Raw genomic sequence first — 19,220 nt, 5'->3', positions numbered from 1 at the left:
CAAAAATAATTCAAATAATCCCTTTTAGAAAAATACCCTCACTGGTTATTATAACAGTGAGGGTATTTTTCTAAAAGGGCTTATTTTGGACTTTAGGGGTATGTACGACGTTGTTGACATGTATTAAAAATATTTTCAACAAAATAATAATTAAATCAACTCATGTAGCTTATTCGTGGGGGAGGGGGGGGGTCCTGAACCCAAGCACCTGTGTTCAAAACATGGCATCGGAAGACGATTTAACCTCCATGTGCTTTCCACAATTAAAATCATTTTTAAATGAAAGGTGTGTAAAAATGTCTGGATACAGGAAAAATGAACTTCTGAATTTAGCTTGCGACTGTAGTGAGAAAAAATCCACCACATTTCCATTAAAATCTATCAGTTGTGGGTATTTCTGCGTATTATGTTTCTTTCTTAAATCATTACTACAGTCTACTGCAATGCAATGATAGTACACCATTGTTAAAATCTGCTGAATCGATCACGAACTGGTATTATTTACCAACATGCCCAAATTCTCGCATACTCTGGGTCTCGCGAGACTTTGAAAGGGGAAAGTAAAATTTAAAACCAAGACGGAAAAAGTAATCGCGATCTTGCGTATTCTTGAGTCAAAGTTAAACCAGTCCAAGAAAATTTCCACTCTTGAAATATCAACTCTTGAAAACAAGTGTCAACTCTTGAGATAATTCATTCAACTCTTGAGATAAATCATATTTCGTGACAAAGAAATGTAAACTTGATTTCCAATATATTACTTCCAATGGAGTTCTTTTCTTGAATAACAAATATATTCACAAAAACATGTTCATTTATATTTCTTAATCAATGTTTACAGCTATCTGACTTGACCATGAAAGAGCGCGGGAAATGGCGCTCGGCCCTTTCGATCGAAGATTACATGTTTACACCCAGATTTAGTATTAAAATCTCAAAAAATGCGTCCAAAAGAAATATTTTGGTAAAATTGTACGAAATTAACACATTGGGATAATTACCTTGAGTTAATGCGTTGGCAAGAATATATCAGTTCTCTCAGGCAAGACGTTTTCTCCTTATTGATAAACAGGATAGCGTGGCGCGTATGGATACAGAGAAATAGTGCAGAGTTTAATATTAAAATTCTAATTACACACAATTTCTGCTTGATAAATACAACAGATGACATACAAGGAAGACTTCTTCAATCTGACATAAAACAGAATTTATATATAACAGTTTAATAAAAATGGAACATAGTATCAATGTGAACTATTTTTTGATAGGCGATAAATCGGCTAATTAACATAATTTTCAGACATAAGAGGAGACAGCTGTTTACCCAGAATTCCTAGAGAAAAATAGACCATGTTTTCCCCGTCTATATGTAAAAATGCGAATGAATACAGAAGCAATGCAAATCGTTTCCTACAGTCCAATTCTGTTTTTCTAAGATCGTGGAATAAAATGTTGGCAAACGACAAATAATTTTGATCTTGTTTACAAACCTAAACACTAATTCGCGATTCCTTTTGATGTGTGGACTTTGTTTCATATCGAAGGGATAAAAATTGCGATTTCATAAATTCTTATTTAACTCGCTTATCGTAGAGGGTAAACATATGGATCCTATATCAATCTCAAAGTGAATTGTGACAGCTTTTACGTTGCATTAGCATATGTGACAACAAATTTCTTATATTAAAAATCAAAGTGATTTCGCAAATGGTAGTGATTAAAACAGGGCGCCATTGAAGCTGGGGTCTGACATACGAGGCTGACTTACGTCACCTCGAAAAAGCATGGAATTCTTCAATTGCTATCAAATTACTGTATTAAAATGCTATTTTTCAAAAAAAGGAATCACTACAACCATTTATAAGAAATACATTTGATTAAATTATGTGAGTTGACGAGGAAAACAAATCTAGTGAATATCTTGAGGATATCGGTAAAACATCACGCCTTATATCCAAGGATTCGCGTCTAAATGCGCCTTTTTCCTTCCATCTAATTTACACCCAGGTACTAAGCACCAATAGTGAAGAGGATTGTCATTGTGGGACTGCGCATAGCTCTTTACGGACCGTCTGCTAGCGAAACACCAGTTGTAACGATGTCAACTTTGCCCTACAATTGCTTACTATCACGTGACCGCGGCGTATAAACGTCAAGTCTAATCGGTCGTTCCGGCACATCCCGAAAGTTCCGTATTTCGGTGACAGGTGTCAATGAAATAAATATCACTTTCTAGAACAACCTAGGTCAATCCAGTACAAATAGTAAATAGTAGACAGCAAAACCAAGTCTCCCTGAAATCATAGCCTTTCTTAACTGACCTGTTTTGGCATTGTGATGAGGCAGGATTTATCAAAAAGCTTCTATATGAGAAGAACAAAGCTCTTGCTTTGAACTTCAACTAGACTTTATATCACAGGGAACTCGAAATAAAGACATCACATCGTCTTCTATATCTTTTTATTTAGATTATTTATTCAACATTACGTCAATGACACTGCAAGCACAACTTTTAGACAAACTAGGTAACCTGTTTTCATATCATCACCACTTGTGTAACAATACTCTATTATCACCTGTATATGGTATTTATATCTCCCAATGGATTCGATACGTGAGAACATGTTCTGTTTATGATATTATTTTTTAAAAGGAAGACAAACTACTTTTTAAAAAGTTGATTTTACAAGCGTTTCAACAGCAGATATAAGCTATGTCGAATGCTGTCTGTACATCAGGATATTGACTGCGGATTAATCCCTTTACCTGATCAGGATATAGGGCTCACATCAGATGTGACTGGCCAACAGGAGATGCTTACTCCTCTTAGGCACCTGACATCACTTCTGATGTAGCCAGGGGTCCGTGTTTGCCCTGTTCCTACTTCCGTATTCTTTATGAGATCTGTGAGATTGACCACTGTTCGTTATCTTCACTTTTTATACTGTAGTACTTGTATGTGACGATAAGTTGGACTACATGATATTTTAATTGAAACTCAATGAAGACGTACTGTCTATGAAATGGCATGTATAGAGTAACATATAATAAATATCTCATCATTTACACGACGCACAGTATTTAAAATCAAAATTTTGATTTAAAACACGCAGAAAGCTTGAATCCATTCATGAACATATTAATGAAAATGACGAAGTATCCCGATAGTCTACTTATGATATACATTTAATCACCTTATTTACTTATCCTTCAAGCAAAAAATGTTTTGTAAGAAGGCAATATATCGGTCCTAGTTGGTGGATCCGGCGCACCGGGGATCTCATTCACAAATATGAAAATATAATCCATGTTTTATAGAAATATGTGTCCAAAACACTAACATATGTATGTCTTATTTTTATAGCAAATCAGTATATTCCGGGAGCTTCATCCTATGAGCCCCAACCGCGTCTCAACCTGGAGCCACTGGGGCTTCAAGGCAGTCACAACCTTTTGCTGCCACACGCTCCAGAAATTGCTTGACCTGCCACTGCACCATTTTTGCTTTTATTGCTTGGAGTTAAATGACCTGCTGTTTTCATTTTAGCCTTGCTTGTCGGTTCGTGTTGAGTAGATGCTGATAATTTACTATATGTAATTGTCCATCTTCACACCCAACCCACAGATAACTATCCCTGTCTAAAGCGACAGACGACGGACGAAATGTCAAAGAGTTGTCCAGGAGATGGATAGAGTTATCGTTTAGTTAGATGTTGTCATTCCCTTGGCACAGAATCTAGATCGGGGATTAGTTCTTATGGATCCTTATTAGGTTTTTGTTTGTTTGCCCAGTTGTAAATCAATTGATTCGACAATGTTAGACTTTCTACAGATGCATTCATCAAGCTCAACTCGTCACAGAAGTAACAATTAACAATTACGGATATCATACCCTTTCAATACCACACCAAATAATTCAATCGCTACTTGTCTGCTCTATTTCAAACGTATTTCTGCAAGGAGACGTCGCACTTTGCTATCCCGTGGGGATCCGGGTTAGAATAGGTCCTCAGTACCCCCTGCTTGTCGTAGAAGGCGACTAAATGGGACGGTCCTTCGGATGAGACCGCAAAAACTGAGGTCCCGTGTCACAGCAGGTGTCGCACGATAAAGACACCTCCCTGCTTAAAGGCCATAAGCGTCGAGCATTGGCCTAGATTTTGCAGCCCTTCACCGGCAGTGGTGACGTCTCCATATGAGTGAAATGTTATCAAGAGGGACGTTAAACAACATTCAATCAATCGACATTGATAAGTGTTATTTCCATTTTTATTTCTTCGATTCGAAATGGAAGCCTCCTCCGCTCATATTAAGTAATGCGTTGTTTCTCCATCAAATATCTGTCACGCTCCTCCCTGAATTAAATGATCGTGTCCATAATATTCGGTCTCCAAATTCTTACTTTCGAAATATTTTGGAGAAGATCCTCGATGTGCTGATGTAACCGATTCTGCTATCCTTGTGAATTGACAATTCATCTCTCCAAATCAATTCAATTTGCCTATAAAGGATCTATGACAATGCTCACTTCGTTCTCTTTACCTTTTTCGTCTTATACATATCGGATGTAGATATGTCATTATATTACCGGTAACTGTTTATTGGTGAAATGTTTGGTATGTATGGATTCACTGAATCTTCGTGTTTACAATCAAATGTATATAGAAACGTCAACACAACCTGACAGTTCATATAAATGCATTTCCATGTTTGTGTGTCTGACTCAGTGTTTGGTAAGTGTGGATTTATTGATGTTTCGTATTAACACTTAAATATATGTTTGACCAATTGTTTATTTTGAATTCCTTATACAAGTTATGAGATTGATTACTGTTCATTATCTTTACCTTTTATGTAGAAACTTCAAGACAACCTGGCAGATCATATAAATGTATTCCTGGTTGTGTATCTGACCGGATAATCCCCGATAGATGGTTTTATGATGTAGTCGGTATTTTATAATATCACCTGGATATTAAAGGTCTTAAATCGATCAATAAGTCTTTTGTGTATATGTGCATAATATATTATTGAGATCGAACAACGCTTGGCATTCAGATAGTACACAACTTTATTTAGATTGAGGGAAAAGAAATAATTGGAGCTTTACGCAATTGAAAAAGTCACTAAAGATGAATAGGCCCTAGATGAATGAAATGAAAAATTAAAGAAATTAAGCTAAGCTAATATATAAGAGGTTACGTTTCTTTGAAACACAAATTATTCATAATTTTGCAACTTTAAATTTTTTTTCCTGATATACATCTACATGCAATTTCATTCATGGTACGTGTACATACGGATTTAGACAGCTCATTTTATATATGGAACCTTCCATTACATAAATATTTCTTTTTCAGAGTTTAAAAGAAAGAAAAAAAGACAAAGAAGACAACCATGTGCAAACAAATTCAATCAATTAAATTATCAGCATAGCAAATACAGAGTTGTACTCCTTTTTGTGTTCATCTGAACCCGAGATTCAGGGTATAAAAATATCCATGTATGATTTAACGTAATAAAGTTTATGTGAAATTCACGTGAATTTTATGTAAAATTGATGTTAAAGATTTCACGTGAAATTCACGTGAATTGTTTTCGTGTGAATTCACATTTGGTGCTCTTTTAACGTGAATTTCACGTGAGGCACCTTTGTCCATGATGCCGAAATGCAGTGATATGTAATAAGATCTTGGGTATCTTGATATTTGATTACGCCATATTTTGTTTATCATTCTCATATCAAATGTCTCGGATGTATTTCACGGACAAGTATATTTATAATGTAAAGAAAATCTCTGGAGCAAATAGCTAGACAACTATATATAAAATGCATCGATATATGAAATAGTGCAACTTACAAATCTATTTAGTATAAAACAAACTTATAGCCATGCAGTAGTGTTAGATACATGGCCTACCTACAAATTCCGGATATTCGGTTAACCCTTCAAATCTATGAGAAGTGCACGGAACTGTTGGTGCCAAAGGTCCCGGGTTCAATCCTCAGAAGAGTTAACGTAATCTCTGTAAGGTCGGTATTATGATACCGCAATGATCTCATTGTTCTACGTATTCATTCTTTCATTATGTCATTAGCAACGACGTTTTCTTGGTGGCTATAGCTAATCTGATTGATTGAATGATTACCCCCACCACCTCCGTCAAACACGGACATGATGTACATCAACTTAGGCATTTTTACTCATTACTGAAAAAAGGATGGTAAAAATATGTGCTCCAGGTACGTATAAAAGTGACATTCATTATCTCCAGAAATTGGAAAATATCAGATATGTGCCATTTCTCAATTGTCTTCGATGGGTCAAAGCCTGCGATCGACCCCGCACACAGCTGAATCTACACAAACGTCATCCGTCACACACATGTCTGCTCCAAGGAAAGAACAATACTCTTATGTACACGCTTCATTTTATAGAATTATGTCGATTTACATTCCAACGTACTCAGACGGACAACGTTACACCAGTGTTTTTGCATTTAGCATTATGCTAGTACAACATACTTTTGTTCATGTATGCATATCAAATCATAGGACGTAGAAACATGAGAACAGAGGTCAACAACGTTTGGCTTTAACATATCATGACCTGATCAGACACAACATCGTTTTTCAGTGTGTGTATGGCCGGGGGGGGGGGGGGGGGCACCTGAAGAAGATGCTTTCACAATCGACTGAAATTCTTGACAAGCACCCCTCTCTCAAACAAAAACATCCTCAAAATCCTAATATGTTGGGAGTTATTGGCATAGCTATCAGGATGTATTAAAAAAAGTGAGGGGGTCAAAAGAAATATTACATTATTGCATATGTAAATAACAGTAACTGCAAGTTAAAAAGTGGAACGCGAAGCCCCCACCCCACCCCAATACAGCTTTGTGCTTTTGTTGTTTACGGCTATTGTAGGAGACAATGAATCCACTAGATAATATCCAAAGCCCTTGTCTTCAGATGGATCAGAGATCAAGAAAACTATAATACACTGGAAAGAGAGTGAGGGTCAGAGACTACATATCGGTGAGGGAATTTCTATTCTTATAATTTACTGATGTTATCAGTGTAAACTTAATCATACCCTGTAACAATTTGATCATACGAAACAACAGTTGTATGTAACATAACTGGCAAAAAAGATAAATTTTAGTATGCTGACAAGGGAATCTTAAACATATGATTATTGATTAGAACCTTGTAATATTGCATACATATGTAGGATAGATCTCATCTGGAGACAAACATTGTATGGACATTTAGCATCGGAAATATGTTAGTACTGTAAATATTCAAAGGTATGGTTTACACCTCACATATTAAAGTACTAATTGAACATGCTTTACATGGATTGCCTTATATGAAATAACTGTTACATACATTTATTGATTCAAATACGGAAATTGTTCTACCCCAAAGATATTTTTATGAGGGCTAAAGTACCACTGCAAGTCTGGTCTCATAAACTTATATTCTTTACCTAAGATCTTAGAATTCAAAGTTGAAAATTGAACACAAACTTACTCCAACGTGGCAAAAACATAAAGACATAAAGCCCAACATTAACAGATCGTTTTCGCAAAATACCATGCAGTGCTTGAGGTTTATGAATCAAGGGTTACTATTCTCGATGTCCAACGCGATGTGAAGTGTATATTAACCCCACTGTTCATGCTCTTGTAACATCGGGATACGAGTCTGGGGGCCGCCATTGGTGGGAACGTAGTGGGTGAAGCCCCCGAAATCTCCTGGATTTTACAGATTTTATAGGGCTGGAAATATGTCTCCTATGTAATCATTTTTAACATGGTGAAGTTAATAAAATGACGCAAATTTTAAGGGTTTTTTGAAAAAAATGTAAGTTCTTCCAATAAAAGTAATTCAATAAACCAAAATATTTTGTCATTTATTTCTCCGAGAGTGGAAGAAATTATTACTTCTTTTATCGCTTACTTTTTTTAAAAAGAGACCACGATTTACCTTAAATTTGAAAATTTTAGCCCCCTCCCCTTTACATCCCCAACTCCATAACCTTTGAAAAGAGGATTAATCTTTTATTGGAATATATCTCAGGTCACCAAGAGCTTTATAGAGACATTTTGGGGGTTTTCAGGTGATCAAATGAATCAAAAGCAAATGTAGATTAAGCAAAGTTTTTTCAATGACATAAGAAATTCAGAGATTCAGTGGTTGATAGATGCAGTTGTTTGAAATTATGTGACATTTTAAGGTTTTATTTCAATGGACGAAATTGTATACCCCCTTATTAAAAGTTGCTGTTAGCTAAACAACAGTGGTATTAATCAATTACAAATATGAATTTTACTTTGCATTTAAAAAAAAACTTTAATAGCATATATACCAAAAATTCTGAAAGGTGCGTGTATAAAATGTAGACATGTTAGCGTGCGCATATAGTTCTTTACTTTAAGATTACTTATCAATGCATAAACGTCAGTCCTCGTTCATTGTATTAATCCTGGGGTTCTAATTCTGCAAAACTATATTTACATAGAAGTGTCCGCGTTATAACGCAAACATTACGCGTTAATTCGCGAAAGTTTCGCGTTATCGAAAAATTCTTTTTTTCCAGCTACGAATATGAGATCAATGGGCTTTCGTAGTACTACAATGAATTCGGTGAATTTGTTAAAAACAGCAAAAGCACAATGAAATCCAGTCTGAAAAGAAGTTACATTAACAATTGTCTGGAAATTCTTATATAGCAAAATTTGAAAGGAAATCAAAGTTCTAATTGTGTAAATCTAAAATGTTTGGGGTTGATTTTTTATTTGAATTCTTCGGTTAATTTAATTACATTCCTCCCAGGGCTGTGTACATAGCCATGCCTGTTGCCTGATCCTATTGAGTTTCTCAATAAAATATGTTTAAATTACATTTCCTCTACAATTCTCTACTTCTATTTTAAAAAGGCTGGGAACCAGGCTATATTTAAATCGAATGTTAAAGATGGTCAACTTTGCCTGTAATGATAGCGAAAAAAAGGCGATGTCGAAAAGATTATCAGACTAGTCCCCACCTCCACTGCCTAATTCTACGTAACTGCAATGCAGGTCGAGCTGTGCAAGATATTAAAGTTGATATGCATAAAAATTATTTTCAAAATATTGAACCACAAGTGAAAAAACAAAAACCAACCCAGATTTCAACAACAAGATTACACTAGATACGGAATCTATATACATGTACAGGTAATTAACACTGTCCACAGTGTGAGGCGATAACAAATTGATATAATTTAGGCGCGGATCTAGAAAATTTTCATATTTGATATCATGATATGTACTTTTTTAATCATCTGCATGGGATCTTATAGGTTAGCTACCAAATAAAAACATTCTTTCAAAAACATGAAAATGACAACCGAATTCACAACGTTGATGGCTAATGGGTGAGATTAAAAGTTCATTGACAACAAATTAAAATCACATTGTTGTCATCCTCCCCCTTAAATCTGAATTTGATGAATGTTGAAAATAATAATAATCAGTGAATGAAAATTAATGTTGGATGACATAAACTAACGGGAGTTTTTACCCCCTCTTCCCTAACTATTTGAATTTAGATTCAATCAATGCAGAAATTTAAATGCCATACTCCTCTCTCTCCCCTCTCTCTCATATAATTTCCTACATATCTGATTGTGTTTTGATAGGCCAAAGTACTGATTAAAATCAATAATGAAGAATTGATGATTTGCTAAAGTGATCTTGATCCTGATATTTAGTCGAGGCAAAATAAATGTATATCAATTGATCGGACAAACGTATTTTTGTATCGATCCATCGGACAAGCATGAACGGTGCATAACCTAGTGTTGACTTTAAGTTAAAATCTTATATAAAATTGGCTGCATTGTTGAGCTAGCAATAAATAGTTACTTAATATAATCAACTATCTTTTCACTTAGTTTGTTCATCTCCGGATTTGATCAAAATTCCTCTAAATTATAACAGCCTTCGCATTGTAAATTTTGCGCGCTTTTGTACAAAGGAAATTCTTCTGAACACCTTTTCTTCTTACACTTCCGAAAATCAGTCCAGCCTTGCACCAATGTTTCTTGTTGACGATTTGTAAAGCGGGCGTATTTAATATGTGCAGGTAAAATGCATGTTTGTGTTAATTATTGGGAGCAATGAAACAATATAACAGCAGAAACGTGCTTTATCAATGGTATTCCTTCTGATTTTATTACATTAAAACCCTTTAATGCATATCGTAAAATTTGTAAAGAAATTATCTATAAAAAAGGATGTGGCCATGTATTTCGATAAAAGTTTTAAAAAGTATGTTCATATTGTATCGCGCAAGTGTATGTCAGAGTGGATTTTCTTACTTGTATAATTAGACAATATCACCATTTGCTATGGGAAAATAAAATAAAATAAATACATGTACACCGGCCTGGTGGCCTCTCTCCACTTTCACTAGTTAGAACTTTTAAGTGGAAAAAATCCTACTAAAATCGGTAAAGCATTGAAGAGAACGGTTTCACGATTAAAGAAAATCGGGCTTTGCTAAGTGAACTTGTACTTTAACACCTCCCCCACATTTTTGTTAAATCAGTGGTAGGTTAGTGAACACTTTTTGTCTCCCGATGCAACGCGGAAATAGAAATATCATTGTCCGTGCGTCCGTCCCTCCCATTTGACATTGTGGAAGCAACTCCTCCGAAACTTCATAATAGATTTTATTCAGATTTTGTAGGATTGTAGTCACCATATGTTGTTGATCATATTGTGGCGCGATTTTGATTCGATAAATTTTACAGGAGTTATGGGACTTTGTTGAATTATAGGAACAAGTTGTGGATGTAACACCTCAGAGATCCTAAGATACCCTCACAATCGCTTATGCAGAGTATACGGCGTGGATCTAAGAAGTCTGATTTTAATTAGATTGAGGATATCGATTGATCGGGAAAATGTATTTTTAGTCGAGGCCTTGTATCGAGAGATCGGACAAGCGTGAACTGTGTATAACTTGCTGTAGACAATTTGCTAAAATCTAGCTGTGTTGTAGCAATAAATAGTGACTTCATATTATTAACGATAGTCTTTTCACTTAGTTCGTTCATATACGAATTTGATCGAACTCCTCTAAAATTTATCAGCGTTTGCATTGTCATTTCGCGCGCTTTTAAACAAAGGAATCCTTTTGAACACCTTTTCTGTAAAGTTTAATTCTCACACTTACTAAAGTCTTTCTGACCCTTAATTTTGGTGCCTGCATAATTTTTTCTCTATTGTTGTAATTTGTATAATGTATTTTAGAAAGTATTAAGAATGAATAAAGTGAATATGCCAGTAATAAATGTATAGATTTAAGCAAAATCATCGACAGGATAAGTTCGTTATGTAGATACTTAGAGGGGTAATACAGAAATATATGAGACCCTTGAAAAAAGTAAATTGAACGCGACTTATGTCTAGCCCAATGTGCTTTTTTGAAGACCCCATATATTTCCGTATTACCCCCTCTCAGTGTCTGGATAGCTAATGATATATCTCTTACGGTGAAGTTATAACGACACTTAGTGCAAAGCGGGATGACTCTGTTATGGCTTTCAGAGATCTAAACACCTAGCCAAATTTTCAGCCGAGGAACGGCGCCTCACATTTCAGGGACTTTTTATCTGTCGTGTGTGACAATGTTTAGTCACATTCAGTGAATGTCCGAGATAAAATAATACCAGGACAGAGCAGTGACCAATGGTCAGTATAGTCTCTCGTTAGTGTTCCTGTCTGTTATACAAATATATCAATGTGAATTACCAAAGAAGTAAATTTCATTTGTACAAATACGTCCAGTGACATTACTAGTAAATGAATTTCTAGTGATCAGAATATCACAAGTTTTGCATTTATTTTTTACAGAACATACTGAGATCGAGGTAATGGGACATGTCAAAAATATCTTAAAGGGACTGATTCACAACCCCCCCCCCCAATTTTTTTTTTTCATTTTAAGTGATCAAAATCTAGTCTAGTATTTTTAAAAGGCTTCACAAAAAAATTAACGTATATTACGATAGAAGCTCATTTTCAGAGAGTATATCATTTGTTTTGAAAACAAATATTGAGGTATGTTATTGTTTACTTCAAAATAAATGGATATCGATATTTGTTTATTAGATATATCTATAGATATTGGCTATCAAGTATATCCAGGGGTCCGTGTTTGCCCAAATCTCTATTTGGTATTGCTTATAGGAGTTATGAGATTGATTATCTTCACCTTTCATATATCACATCTAAAGTATACATTGGGCATGATGTGTCATTCAAAATGTAAATATGTGACTGTATAAAATTAGATGCTTTAAATTACAAAACCAACACTTCACTAGTTTGTTTGTAAACATAAAATGATTCGAGTCTTTTTTTTTTTTTTTTTTTTTTTTTTTTTTTTTACATAACACAGAGTTAAGGCTAAAATATTGATCTTATCCTTACATTCAGAAGGTCTAAATTTTGGCTATTAACATTAAATGAGTTATTTAACATCAAAAATGTAAAATATCTTTAAAAAAGCATGAACCAGTCCCTTTAAGAAATATATTTGATATCTTCAATGCACAGGGTATGGACTGCATTATCGCTTCATGAAAAGTGCGCCGCGGTAAAACATCATAATTCATATCCTCCTGTATTTTCAAAAATGAAACATATATCTTATATCTACTTTCATGTCTGTCAGAAAAACCAGGTGTTAAAACAGATGTTCTTTTTTTGTTACAATATTTCTCTAGTTCCGTATTCATACGCCCATTGTTGACAACTACAGAGCGTTTACGGGGAAATGCCCATCATAACAATTTGTAAAGACATCAAATGCAAAACAATTCAACTGTGAATATTTTATTGGAATCAAAAATACAAAAATAATCATCATTTTGTTCTATATTTACTGTCATTAATCAAAGCAAACCTAGGCAAGTTAAAACCTACGATTTAATCTTTCATTAAACCAGCGTATTACCACATACGTTATAAACATGAAAAACGACGTGCTTTTATAATGTATAAAAGTATAAAAGGAATCTTTCTCAATTATAAGCACTTAATTATTACATATAAACATTATTCAACGTTCGCATATAAATAATAGACCGATTACTACACATAAACATGATAATAATTATTAGATTTGAATACGAGAATAATTAATACATGCAAATTCGAGAATTCGTATTATATACATGTTACATATAAACACGAGAATGGTTATAATACATAAACACGAGAATGGTTATAATACATAAACACGAGAATGGTTATAATACATAAACACGAGAATGGTTATAATACATAAACACGAGAATGGTTGTTACACAGGAACATGTCATTGAGTATTGCTTACAAGTATCAACGTGAGAATGTTTATTGGATACACACACGATAATATGTGATTTATGACTTACGTTGATTTGAGTATTTGTGTGGTATCTAAGTATCGGATTACAATATAACAAACTCAATCTGACCTCTGACCTTGGTAAGTGTAAGTTAGAGGCGGAAGCCAGAGAACGTTGTCATGGGAATACTATTGCTGTAATAACCTTTACCAGAGGCAAGTCTGATCCACACCGTGTCTCCTTGCTGAAGCCGCAGGACAGCCATGTTTGTTCCCGTCTGGTAAGCTGCATCTGAATACCCCAGGGTTCTGACCTTTGACGACCCATTCTGGACAATGTCAACCCTGTTATCTAGTTTACCATATTCCACCACAGTGACGAAGAAGACGTAGTGTCCGTCTGTAGGGGCCGTGAAAATACCAGTACTGGGATTGTATCCACCCCCGATGTTGTTAATGACAGCCGGAAATACTAACGTCCCGCTGTTCCAGGTAGTACTGCTAGACGTCACCCCCGCGGTGAAGGCCACTTTCTTCTTAAGATCTTATGAATGAATCAAGTTAAGTGTATGTGTATGTATACATGTATATCGTAAATAAGAAGGCATGAAGATCTAATAAATAAAACAAATTAAGTTTATATGTGTATATCGTAAGTAGGAGGGCAATGATATGCACTCAGTAAAATTTTGAAAAATGAAAACGTGAAATCGATTTATACACAAACTAATTAAGAAATAAGTATTCAGAAAGTAACCAAATACAGGAAATTCTTAATTATTACATCACGCTCTTTCATTGTTAATGCGTATCATATCAAGCATGTTATTTCGTTCGATAGTATTTTGTATATCTTACATTTGTATAATCAAACGGAGGCTGCTTTTAAAGGGGCATGGACACGGTTGATCTGAAAATTTTATTTTTCCATTTTTATTGTTTACAGTGCTTAAATAACGTATTATTAATGATCAACCAATATTTCAATATCAGTGGTTGAGTTACAAGTGAGATACAGAACTAACAATTCTTTGTTACATAAACAAGGCTCTTGTCATGTTTCAATTTTGTTTACATATAGATTGCTAGATAAAAAATAGCATGTTTAAAACAAAATGAGATGTGCTAAACACTAGAAACTATCAAATTATGTTCAGAATTAACTGGTAAATTGAAAAATCTGCTTTAAACGAACTTTTACTGGTATATTTAGCTTATATGTAAACAAAAACGGAGGACGAGCCTTGTTTACGTAACAAAGAATTGTGAGCTCTGTATCTCCCACGTACTTCGAAAACTGACATTCAAATTTTGCTGACCATTAGAAATACCTTAGTTTAGCATTTTAAACATTAAACATGGAAAAATAAATTTTTGTTGTTGCTCAAATCGTGTCCATGTCCCTTTAAGGAGGTATGCTATACCACAGAAATTTGATATGAATGAAAAGTGGAGGATATGTGTTATGTACAACAATATTTTGAAATTGAAAATTTTCAAGTTTACTTTATTTAGTCAAAAAATGCAGTTTTAATAGAAAGCAATTTGGAAAAAAATTAACACCTCTGCTGGACTCGAACCTACGATCTACAGTTCAGCAGTCCGACTCTCTCCTTTTTTTTTTTTTTTTGGTCTTTTTGCAGTCGACACTCTAATCTACTGAGCTACTCAACTAGGCGAAAAAAATTGAAATGGAAAGACAAATATTGCTGATATTTATATTTTCCTCCATGTTTGAAAAGGAAGTCAGCCATTATGACGATGTAGAATACCTCCTTAATACATTTTATCTTTTTCCTCATTGACTGTGGGTAGTGGCCGCCCCAATTAGACATTCAAGATACCACTAAATGCACTTCCTACACAAGATAGCTCTTATCTGGAAACTGGTGTAAATTCCAAGAAAAACAACAATAACAAAACAACTGATTTCGTGTTAAAGAAACTCAACAACCCAAGACAAACTCCCTTATTTGATTGAAGGGAAATGTATACATGTACATCAAATTATTGTATCTATTGAGCTGTATGGGTCACATCCACAGATCAAACACAAATGTATGTGACAACAGCGGTAAAATCTTTTTAATGTTTTGCGCAATATATATACTTATATCTTAATCACGTTAACTGAAATGTATACACAGTAATAGACAAAAGCTTTCCTCAGGTCTAACTCTTCCTCAGAGGATATGAAATATGAGACTTTTGTAGATAATTCAGATTTCAGCAAAACAAGCACAACCACCTAACGCCGGGATAAGAAATCAGATCTGGCACTTCCCGGAAGAGGAAACCCCTAGGGATCTTTTAATAAAGGAGAGATGACGGATTTCTTTCAGATAACATTAACTTATATATATCTGACAACCCCTTTACAGAATTCATTCAGTCCTTTGAGGTCATGATAGTAACAGACTTGGGTCTATTTTGCACGATGATCCTTCTATGTAAGAAGTGATTGATTGATTGTATATTGTTTATCGTCCCTCTCGAGAATCTTTCACTCAGACGTCACCATTGCTGGTGAAGGGCTGTAAAATTTAGACCTATGCTCGGCGCTTGCAGCCTTTTAGCAGGGAGAGATTTTTATAGTGCCACACCTGCTGTGACACGGGGCTTCGGTTTTGAAGATCTCGATCATCCGAAGGACCGCTCCATTTGATCACCTCTTACGACAAGCAAGGGGTACTGAGGACGTATTCTAACCCGGATCCCCACGGGATGTGTGAGAAGTGAATGCAGTTGTTATTCACTTTATGTGATATAAAGTCGGGTAGTTTACGCATTATAAACCACAACGCGGTACCGCAAAGTGGTCTATAGAGGAGCGTAAAATGTCCCAACTAAACTCCTATCGTAATAAGTGTAGATAACGAACCTCATAACTCCTATAATTAATACAAAATAGAGACCTGGGCAATACATCGTATTCAATGAGTGAAAAACATGTTTATCTAAGTGAAAGAAAATCCTATTCATTTCACTAGTTGCATGTTTTTGGTTCATGAAAAGTCAGACTATGCAAAACTTCAAGCTTCGGGTTTTGATCGCTTGAACTTTTTATTCTACGTCATATGACGATGGATCAATACTGAATTGACAAGGTTTCTTACACATTATTATGTAAAACATAAATCCCCAAATACTACTCCTTCCTCACACACAAACCTTGATCAATCCGCAATTGTGTTACATTTGTAAACACCTTTCTTACACACTCTGAACACAGTTGATTTTGTACTACTTGCATTCTAAATTGACAATCTGTTGCCTCGTAGGTTAGGAGAAGTTCGCTTTGGACAAATTAGAAATGTTTCTAAACATTTTGGTATAATTTTCATGCAATATTTTGAACTCTATTAACCCTAAATCTATTGTTAGGGATGTCAACCCAAATTATCATGATACTCTCCTCCGGATTTTACGTTCATGAGGCTCACAAAACATACTTTTATCAACTATTTTCTATTCATCTCACTTTGGATAACAGTTCCAGCATTTTGATTCCCCATTAGCAACGAATGATGGATGCTAAATTTGTTACTTGGCGATTCGAGAACTAAACACATGTGTAAATCTAGGATAACAAGAACGACAGAGATGGTGACAGATAATCTTTTGATCAGAAAATCGCACTGTCTTAATCAAGTGGTCAGGAAATGCAATAGATAAAATAATCATAAAATCCGAAAACAATAAGATAAGTACCAAGTTTACTGTTGTTCAGATTCATTCGGAACATCTCCAGAGAGGTCACAGCGGAGGATATCTTCAGTTGTTCAATCTGCGCGCCCTTCAGCTCGACCTTCAGACTGTCTACTGTTTTATTCATGTAACCTTGGAAATAAAGAAACCATTTTATGACTAGATATATATAACGTAAAAAAGAATCATTTCACATTATACGACATTCATCAGAAACATTTGTCATCAAAGATTTGGCACTAACAGTTATCGCTAAAAGGGTTAGGGTTACAAAATTCTACAGTACATGTAATTTGTTTTAAATTTTCACATCCATGTGCATATAAGAATGGCTTACTGGGCCAAATTAAATACCGTCATGTTTTTAGTTTTCAATAGCTTTTAATTTATAATAAGTGGAATAATAATAAATAGTAACTCTAATTTCATTCATTTCGTGACCGTCAAATACATTTTAAGAAATTATACATCATGTTATCTTTTATACGAAATGACCTTGCGTCAAATTTAAACAACAATTGAAAAACAAAACAACAAATGTCCGATGTATTTGCCTTTAACATCTTTACTTATTGAAACAATTGTCATTTTCTGATGAATGTATTGCATTCATGAACAATGCGCGTATGCATCTTGATAAACATAGTACACGTACGTCTATTTTCAGGACAGGGAATTCCGACGAAAATGAAAGTACATGTAGAATGCAAATATGAGAAATGAACTCCAGATTTGAAAATACCCGATCACGTTAGCGATTCATGAAATATACCGGTGTGAAGCGTTGCAGTTCATAAACTCAGGTATGTTCAAAAATGAAATTCATTTCTCAAGTATTATTGCTGTCTTTATATTCATTCAAATTATTTAGTCACTCGAAGTCAGACCTGCATATACCGCCGCGGTGGTCTAGGGGGAGAGCGTTCGCTCCGCATGCGGAAGATCGGGGTTCGAATCTCGGCCGCGACAGACCTACATGTAAGTCGTGAAAAGAGGAAGTGGCAGTTCCATCGCCAAATGCCCGGCATCAGGTGTCAATGTCACGGGTCCTCGGAGATGACCTTGAAAACGGATGCACCGTGTCATAGTAAGTGTGACACGCTAAAGAACCCTCACTGCTTAATGGCGGAGCGTCGAGCATAGGCCCTTCACCGGACTTGGTGACGTCTCCATAAGAGTGAAAAAGTCTCGAGAGGGAAGCAAGACACAATCAATCAAACCTGCATAGAAACTGTCAAGAGAATTTTTTTAAAAACTTGCTGATAAAGATATAGTAGGATACTTACCAGTGATATTAGCGAGGCGCCTACGTTGTACTCTACTCTTATTTTTCAACACGTGGTTTTCAAGTTTTAATTCTTGGACCTCCTTTTTCAGTACCGATATTTCTTGATCAGTGGATGCTTCTATTGTTGAAATTTTCTGTTCGGCCACAGCGACGTTTTTCATCAACGCGTCGACATTTTTAACCAAGTTCATTCTGATGATAGTTTCTTGATTTAGCAGTTGTCTGAACACGTCCAAGGTTTGACTATCCACTCCGACGAGATTTTGGTTAGTAGTGTTATTTACATTGCCGCCTGTGAGAAGAGAGACTGCCGCGGTTTTGTCGATGATGACGACGGCAATCAGTGTAAGGTACCCCGCGATATTCATGTTGGCAAATCGTACTACACTGACCGTCAAACACGTGCTGTATTTATACCAAATATCAAGTAGGACCAATTGAAGAAGGAAACATCTGTTTAGAAGATTAATATGATTATGAGGCAGAATTCTTTTCCACTGAGATGTTCGAGTAGAATAGAAAGTGAATATTTGCGGTATGGCGATAACAAAATTGTGACGCCGTTATTAAGATGTTTTCAAGATTAATCATCAAAATATAATGATATCTTGTTATATACAGGTTACGAACAACTTATTACTACTTACATTTGAAGTATCTTTTCAGAATAGGAATTTTCGTTATTAAGATGTTTTCAAGATTAATCATCAAAATATAATGATATCTTGTTATATACAGGTTACGAACAACTTATTACTACTTACATTTGAAGTATCTTTTCAGAATAGGAATTTTCGGAACTTAAAATATTGCACAAGACCTTTCCATAGAATT

General features: G+C 35.0%; 1 protein-coding gene across 2 annotated transcripts in view; it reads right to left on the bottom strand.

Annotated features, from left to right (window-relative positions):
• LOC125674919 (uncharacterized) overlaps window positions 1-18,787 on the bottom strand; it is a 64,981-nt gene extending 46,194 nt beyond the window's left edge. Inside the window, exons 1-3 of one of the 2 annotated variants that reach the window (XM_056157641.1) lie at window positions 18,385-18,787; window positions 17,102-17,230; window positions 12,879-13,934 (exon numbers count right to left, since the gene is read on the bottom strand). In XM_056157641.1, the coding sequence (XP_056013616.1) occupies window positions 13,543-13,934; window positions 17,102-17,230; window positions 18,385-18,754 (891 nt within the window). In that variant the 5' untranslated portion in view covers window positions 18,755-18,787 and the 3' untranslated portion in view covers window positions 12,879-13,542. Of the gene's footprint in view, window positions 1-12,878; window positions 13,935-17,101; window positions 17,231-18,384 lie in introns of those variants that run through there. The other variant, XM_056157642.1, reaches the window with a different exon arrangement.
• Window positions 18,788-19,220: the final 433 nt, after the last annotated feature.

Source organism: Ostrea edulis, chromosome 3 (genome assembly GCF_947568905.1).
Source record: "Ostrea edulis chromosome 3, xbOstEdul1.1, whole genome shotgun sequence".
NCBI classification, from domain to species: domain Eukaryota; kingdom Metazoa; phylum Mollusca; class Bivalvia; order Ostreida; family Ostreidae; genus Ostrea; species Ostrea edulis.
This window is presented reverse-complemented; position numbering and strand designations above follow the sequence as displayed.